Source organism: Lolium perenne, chromosome 6, assembly GCF_019359855.2.
Source record: "Lolium perenne isolate Kyuss_39 chromosome 6, Kyuss_2.0, whole genome shotgun sequence".
Lineage (NCBI taxonomy): Eukaryota > Viridiplantae > Streptophyta > Magnoliopsida > Poales > Poaceae > Lolium > Lolium perenne.
The window spans coordinates 137137332-137145877 of NC_067249.2; the positions used below are offsets into that span (position 1 = coordinate 137137332).

General features: G+C 43.2%; 1 protein-coding gene across 1 annotated transcript; it reads left to right on the forward strand.

The window, feature by feature from the left end:
- The first annotated feature begins 3824 nt into the window (after positions 1–3824).
- Positions 3825–4880, forward strand: LOC127330364 (uncharacterized). The gene is made up of 2 exons (XM_051356604.2): positions 3825–4055; positions 4172–4880. Exons 1-2 carry the CDS (start codon positions 3940–3942, stop codon positions 4557–4559), a joined length of 504 nt encoding a protein of 167 aa, XP_051212564.1. The 5' UTR covers positions 3825–3939; the 3' UTR covers positions 4560–4880.
- The last annotated feature ends 3666 nt before the right edge of the window (positions 4881–8546 follow it).

The following is an 8546-nucleotide window of genomic DNA, read 5'->3' on the forward strand; positions in this document are numbered from 1 at the left end:
CCTAAGCCTTGTATTGAGAGGGATTACTTCTCGTGCATCCAAATCCTTGAGCCAAAAACAATGCCATTTGTGTCCACCATACCTACCCACTACATGGTATTTCTCTGCCATTCCAAAGTAAATTGCTTGAGTGCTACCTTTAAAATTTCATTCCTTGTCTTTGCAATATATAGCTCATGGAAAAAATAGCTTAAAAACTATTGTGGTATTGAATATGTCGCTTATGTATCTTATTTCTTATAAGTTGCTTATTGAGCGATAACCATGTTCCTGGGGACGCCATCAACTATTTCACCTTTGTTGAATATCATGTGAGTTGCTATGCATGTTCGTCTTGTCTGAAGTAAGGTGATTTATCATGATCAAATGGTTTGAGTATGCATATTGTTAGAGAAGAACATTGGGCCGCTAACTAAAGCCATGATCCATGGTGGAAGTTTCAGTTTGGACAACAATCCTCAATCTCTTATGAGAATATTATCTGTTGTTGAATGCTTATGCATTAAAGAGGAGTCCATTATCTGTTGTCTATGTTGTCCCAGTATGGATGTCTAAGTTGAGAATAATCAAAAGCGAGAAATCCAATGCGAACTTTCTCCTTAGACCTTTGTACAGGCGGCATAGAGGTACCCCTTTGTGACACTTGGTTGAAACATATGCCATGCAATGATAATCCATGTAAATACAAGCTAATTAGGACAAGGTGCGGACACTATTGGTATACTATGCATGAGGCTTGCAACTTATAAGATGTCTTATGCATAACACATATGAATTATTACTACCGTTGACAAAATTGTTTCTATGTTTTCAAAATAAAAGCTCTAGCACAAATATAGCAATCCATGATTCCCTCTGCGAAGGGTCATTCTTCTACTTTATGTTGAGTCAGTTTACCTGCTTCTTTCTGTCTTAGAAGCAAACACATGTGTCAACTGTGTGCATTGATTCCTACATACTTGCTTATTTGCATTCATCATGTTGACAATTATCCATGAGATAAACATGTTGAAGTTGAAAGCAACCGCTGAAACTTATATCTTCCTTTGTGTTGCTTCAAAGCTTTCTACTAAGAATCTATTGCTTTATGAGTTAAATCCTATGCAAGCCTTATTGATGCTTGTCTTGAAAGTACTATTCATGAAAAGTCTTTGCTATATGATTCAGTTGTTTATTCATTGTCTTTACCATTGCTTCGAATCACTTCATTCATCTCATATGCTTTACAATAGTATTGATCAAGATTATGATATCATGTCACTTCAAAAATTATCCTTGTTATCGTTTACCTACTCGAGGGCGAGTAGGAACTAAGCTTGGGGATGCTTGATACGTCTCAAACGTATCTATAGATTTTTATGTTCCATGCTACTTTTATTATGATACTCACATGTTTTATACACACTTTATGTCATTATTATGCATTTTTTGGCACTAAACTATTGACGAGATGCCGAAGAGCTAGTTGCTGTTTTCTGCTGTTTTTGGTTTCAGAAATCCTACAAAGGAAATATTCTCGGAAGTGGACGAAATCAACGCCCAGGGTCTTATTTTTCCACGGAGCTTCCAGAAGACCGGAGAGCATACGAAGTGGGGCCACGAGGTGGCCAGACCATAAGGCGGCGTGGCCAAGGAGGGCCCCGCGCCGCCCTATGGTGTGGGCCCCTCGTCAGCCCCCCGACGCTGCCCTTCCGCCTACTTATAGCCTTCGTCGCGAAAACCCTTTTACCGAGAGCCACGATACGGAAAACCTTCCAGAGACGCCGCCGCCGCCAATCCCATCTCGGTGGATTCAGGAGATCGCCTCCGGCACCCTGCCAGAGAGGGGAATCATCTCCTCGAGGAGTCTTCATCACCATGATCGCCTCCGGATTGATGTGTGAGTAGTTCATCCCTGGACTATGGGTCCATAGCAGTAGCTAGATGGTTGTCTTCTCCTCATTGTGCTATCATGTTAGATTCTGCATATCATGATCAAGATCATCTATTTGTAATGCTACATGTTGTGTTTGTTGGGATCCGATGAATATGGAATACTATGTCAAGTTGATTATCAGTCTATCATATGTGTTGTTTATGATCTTGCATGCTCTCCGTTGCTAGTAGAGGCTCTGGCCAAGTTGATACTTGTAACTTCAAGAGGGAGTATTTATGCTCGATAGTGGGTTCATGCCTCCATTAAATCTAGGACAGTGGCAGAAAGTTCTAAGGTTGTGGATGTGCTGTTGCCACTAGGGATAAAACATCAATGCTTTGTCTAAAGATATTTGTGTTGATTACATTACGCACCATACTTAATGCAATTGTTTGTTGTTTGCAACTTAATACTGGAAGGGGTGCAGATGCTAATCCTAAGGTGGACTTTTTAGGCATAGATGCATGCTGGATAGCGGTCTATGTACTTTGTCGTAATGCCCGATTAAATCTCATATTACTCATCATGATATGTATGTGCATTGTTATGCCCTCTTTATTTGTCAATTGCCCAACTGTAATTTGTTCACCCAACATGCTTTATCTAATTGGAGAGACACCACTAGTGAACTGTGGACCCCGGTCCATTCTTTTACATCTGAATACAATCTACTGCAAACATTGTTCTTTACTGTTCTTGGCATACAAACATCATTTTCCATACCATACATTTAATCCTTTGTTTACAGCAAGCCGATGAGATTGACAACCTCACTGTTAAGTTGGGGCAAAGTATTTGGATTGTGTTGTGCAGGTTCCACGTTGGCGCCGGAATTCCTGGTGTTGCGCCACACTACACTCCGCCACCAACAACCTTCACGTGTTCCTTGACTCCTACTGGTTCGATAACCATGGTTTCTTACTGAGGGAAAACTTGCTGCTGTACGCATCACACCTTTCTCTTGGGGTTCCCAACGGACGTGTGCTTAACGCGTCATCGAACATGCACATAGATCATATCGTACACCAGCTGTGAACCTAATACGTACTACCGAGTTTGAAGAACCGCAATTGTGCACACAAAATGTGAATATACGTAAGATCAAGCATATAGCCGGCAAAAATCATGATGATTCACTACATTCGGGCACATTAGAAACCCTAGATCTAACCCTAACCTACGATGTTGGAGATGTGGTTGCTTACCGTCATTGCCAAAGTGGAAGGAGAACTCGTCGAGAAAGAGGATGAAGCGAAAGCTTCATCACCGTTGCTGACCAGAGATGTGTGTGCCGCTTACCTGCTCGGGGACCAGAGGTGGAGCTCGAATCGACAGAGAGAAAATGAAGATTTGAACCGGATCGTGGGGGTAAAAATAGGGGAGGGCACTCGGCGGGAGGTAACGGAATCCTCCTCCTCTGGACCGCAACATGGAGTCCTTTGGGGCAACCAAACGGATTGTTTTCTGCTCCCCAGATGCGAGCGAAGGAGCATGCGACCTAAAGGCACCCTAGATATATTTGTGTTGTTTATGTGTCATAAATGAATTTCGTATCCTTGTCCAACAATTTAGACTGACGGTAGGCACGGATACAGAAGTGGACGCGATAGGCGAATACCTTCTCCTGCGATAAGCTTGAGTCGCGACGAGAGGGTACAACAAAGAACAGACGTGCAAATATCAAGCCAGGTCAAATGACTATCATAACCATGTCTGGTCTTGCCCCCGGTCCATAATCATAAAGTTGACGCGGCATTACTTTCCTCTTTAGCAGCCACAAGACACGTAGCCACACTCAAGCCCGTGCGCGCGTACGTGCTCGGTCTACTCGCTACTCGTTCTGTTTTTCTCCCTCCCTGACCTCATGAAAGCTACCGGGCGCGCCCGTGAAGACCACAGCGAGATGCGGCCGCCTCACACGTCTGCGGCCTGTTCAATCGTCCTGATTTCTCCTCTATACATTCATCCACCGGCTTCACACTCCATCCATCTATCTCTCCACACCTTGCCTCTCCGGCCCATACATGTCGTCTGCCGGCTCCGACGATGGCGCCGCCGCCGTGTGCTGCATGTGCGGCGACCACGCCATGCCGCAGGAGCTGTTCCGCTGCAAGCTCTGCGGCCACCGATTGCAGCACAGGTACAGTCCTTATGTTCGTATCTGCTTCAAGCTGCATGTGGCTTTCCATCTTGCCTCGATCGATCAATTCGTATAAGATTGCATTCCGCTCACAGCACTGGCGTGCATGTATGTAGACACTGCAGCGAGCTCTACCCGAGAGCGGCCACGTACCAGCAGTGCAACTGGTGTCTTAGGGACGACGGAGGAGGAGGCTCGCCGTCGCCGGCGAGGCAGACTACGGCGGCAGCGAAGAAGAGGATGATGACGTCGTCGGAAGGGAATGGTTCCGACGAGAACAAAAGAAGGCGCTCCTGTGGTGGGTGCTCGAGGTGCGCCTTCTGCACTGAGCCTGACAAACCGGTCAAGATGCCGCCCAAGGCTCGCCACGAGAGGGCGGTGCAGCCGACGCGGGAGGTGGAGATGGCGGCGAAGGGTAGGAAGCCACAGGCCGCAGCGGGGAAGGGGCGATTTAAGGTGAAGGTGAGACGGTACAAGCTGCTGGCTGAGGTGATCAGCTGCTAACTCAGCTACACTGCTGGGCGAGTGAAGAGTGAAAGATAATCTCAGATCAACCAGACAAATAATACATAGGCTTAAGTTTCAAAATTACAAATGGATGAAATTGTAATGATGCATTACAAGTTAAGGGCAGAATACATAGTTGGGTGTGGCTAGTGGAGTTGATCCTTTCTCCCTCAACCCAACAGAGATATAATCCTGTGCTTGATACTTGATACTCCCTCAATCCCATGAAACAAACATTTTTCATGGGACAGATGAAGTATGTTTGATGCCCATGTTTGAAGCTTAGGCCTGTGTTTCATAAGAACAGATTATTCTTTAGCGAGACAAGATGTTCAATGTTCCCGGCCGTTGATAAAGAAGTATCAACATCTGTGATGATTGTTCCAATACTAAAACATTGCAACTCCGGTGACTGGTTATCTGCGTGTCTATGTGAATATGTGTGTTGTATCTGGTGTTTTTCATGAAGTTCAGCGTTACCTTAGACACATCTGTTCTTAGAACATCATCAGCCTCAGGGCCGCAGACTAGACTAAGAAGGATGAAGACAATTATATATAGTAGAGAGAAGAAAGAGAAAGGAGGAACATACAACTTCTTGCTAACTGAGCTCTTGAATAGGCTTTCACATCGGCCGTAGGAACGACCGGAACCTCCGCCCAACTACAACACACGTGACAAGCGATTAGCGGACCATATGTCAGTAAGAAACCGGAAAAATATCTGGAGACTCCGGATTTTCTCCATAGTGATGACATTATTCTCCAGATTTTCAGAAGAACAGATTATTCTTTGTGGTTCCACCTCCAATATCCTCCAGCCGCGGCTTGCACAACCTGTGTTTTCTTTTGTGTCTCATAAATGCGTTGTTCATGTTGCAATTTTTTCTGAACATATACAGTTTTAGGTCAATAAAGATTTCTCGGTGAAATTAGAGCAGTGGTGAGCCAAAATAGACCAAGGTCGGTCATGTTGGTCCTCACAGGTGAATTAAGACGTGTACCCCTTCGTCGACGATAAACACTTCTTCACGACATACTTAAGAATTTTATGGAGACGTGGAGGAGCCTCCATGGCCACCGCCTGACGAGCTATGTGTGGTAGATCAGGTGGGGCGGTGGCTGAGGCGGATTGAGTCCCCCTCCACGGTGCGGCTAAGATGTAATGCTTGCAAATAGATTTCGGGTGAACCGGGAAAAAGTTTGCAGTTTCTTCTCGGGCCAAAAATGGCCCAAAACCACATACCATATCTAGAATTGTAAGGGTTGGATTGTATTAGTGCATCTGCAAGAGATGCTCTTAGACCATACTACCTTCGTCCATGAATAAGTGCTCGCTTCCATTTGTTTTAAGTCTAATATTTCTATAAGTTTGATTAGCTTTATAGAAAAAAGTATCAATATCTTTGATATGAAATTAGTATATTAAGAAACTATCACTAGTAGGAAAAGTCTCATCAGTGGCGCACCAAAAATGGATTATGTGGCGCATGAGGGCTGCGCCATAGAAACTTCGCCACAAAAATAATATTTATGTGGCGCACCGGCCCGTGCACCACAGAATTAAGGTTTATGTGGCACACGGGTTCTTCGGTGCGCCACAGAATTTGCTTGTATTATACACGATTTTGTGCTGCCTGCTATACACATGCAGTTTATAGACACCAATATACATGTTATAGACAGCAATATACAAGTTATATACATTACCATACAGAAATATGCAGATATAATATAAATAGCATGTACATTGCCCAGATACATATATAGTGGCAAGTGTCAAATATTTTGCATAAAACTCTTAATTCATACAAATTTCACAATTTCGAGATACAAAGTAATCTTCATCCGGTTCCTCCTTTGCTTCCTCCTCTCTACCCACCAGGCTCGCTTGCATCGGGGTCTTCATCCGGTTCCTACTATGATTAGAATGGAAGAAAGTGAGACCAACAAGTCCGATGCACAAGACAAAATGGAATAAATGCCTCATACATTGTTGGTCAACACAAATACTATGGTCAGAAACCATAGTTGCAGCGGCGTAGTATACTTTGCAGAAGAGCCCCCTTTCCCCGGCCGCCATTCCGTGAACGGGTCCTTGATGAGACAACAACGCCGATCTGTCTCTCTGGCGCAGAACCACGGCAGTCCCAGCATGTCAACACCCGAATTTTTAAGTCTGGATGCCTATTATGTCATACATCGCAATCCCAGGAAATTGTTGTTGCGAGGCATAATAGTTAAGTATCACAGTTTTCATTCATTACAAACCATAATGTCTTACAACTTGGAATCACATGATCCATATTACACGAATAGTTGATCTATTGATCAACGAACAAACACAAGTTCATAGCGGAAGCGTAAAGATACAAGGACTCTCTAGTCCACAGGCCAACGCTTGACGTTAGAAGCTCCTAGTTGTGGTAGACGTCCTGCTGATCGTCATCCTCGTACTGCTGCTCGGCTTCATATTCTGGCCATTTGAATAGCCAGGGACAAAGCCGTGAGTACTTTAAGTACTCGCAATCTAATACTAATGTAAGTACTAACATTGCTACTGAGAGTGTTCTAAGCTCTAGGGTTATCTGCATAAAGCCAATTTTAGTTGAGAAACATTTTAGTAAACAACTCCCCATATGCTAACTAACTCAAGTGGGAACATTAGTGGCATTCCCACAACTCTGTTGTGATTCAAATTCAAATTCATCGTTCAAGTTCAAGTTAAAAATTCACCAGTCACAAAGATATAAATTCTGATGACGGAAACAGTATGGCCTTTCCAACTGTCCATGACCGCGGACGCGGCTATTCGAATAGGTTTACACTCTGCAGAGGTTGCACACTTGTGCCACAACATTTGATTACATCTGTCAGGGATAAACCCCGAATAATCGTAACTCAGTACGCGGATCATCAACCGTTAACCTTTCACTTACACACCCTAGTATAGGCACCTCTCCCCATGAGCTTGGCCTCCCGGTGAAAACCAACTGTTAACCTGGGAACTGCACAGGGCTTGGTCGTACAATTCACCTCAATTCACATCATTTCTCAACAACGGAGGCAGCCTCAAGCATAACCCCTATGATGTGTGTCAGAGGGAACCCATACTAAGACACATAAATTTCCAGCTAAGCCTTACCCATAATCAGGTATTGTGGGGGTACTCAAAAATTGGAATGGTATCACATCCAACTCAATCATCAGTTTTTAGCCATTTCACCAAGTCAAGTTCATGTCATATTCACCTTCAAAATCTTTCAATGGAAATGACTCATCATTCCAAGGTTTTCAACATTTTCATTTCACAAACACATGTTCCCATCTAGAGTAGTCATTTTTAATTTAGCACTAGCATCTAGGTATGAGGGGTGCTAAGTACTTTGCTTTGCTTCTAGGCTAACTTTGATACTCTTGTACTAATCCATACTAAACAAGTGAATCATGAATAAAAAATACTTTGATAAAACAAAATTAAATAAAGCTTGGAAAGTAAAACTTGGAAAATAGGATCTTGACATAAAGTAAATGGGTAATGCCTTGCTCATGGTGAGCTTTGCACTTTGCAAGAGTATTATCTTGCCTTGGTTGGGGAATTGGTCAAAGTGGTCTTCTTCTCCTTGGAAGTAGACCTCCTCCTCCTCTTGATACTCCTCGGTACTAGCGTCTAAAATACGAATACGGGGTACACAATCATCATACCAAACTTATGTACTAAACTAGGCACACTCATGATGCACACAACTTAATCTAGCATCACACATTACTATTAAGTTGGTGGATGTGTTTTTCTTATTATTTAAGAAAAATAATTTCCTCTCATACTAATTTAGATGTTATTTTTAATTACTTAGAGAAATAATTTCCTCTCATTATCTTATTAAGATTTAATTTCTCTCATGAATAATATGGGACCTAGGTTGACCAAAGTCCACCTCTTCACACTTATCATTTAAGAAAATGATTTAAATGAGGTGAGCAC

Bases quoted from the DNA above. Each gene is read 5' to 3' on its own strand.
- LOC127330364 (XM_051356604.2), top strand. From the start codon at position 3,940: ATGTCGTCTGCCGGCTCCGACGATGGCGCCGCCGCCGTGTGCTGCATG. The intron at 4,056-4,171 runs GTACAGTCCTTA...GCATGTATGTAG, and splicing joins GGCCACCGATTGCAGCACAG to ACACTGCAGCGAGCTCTACC.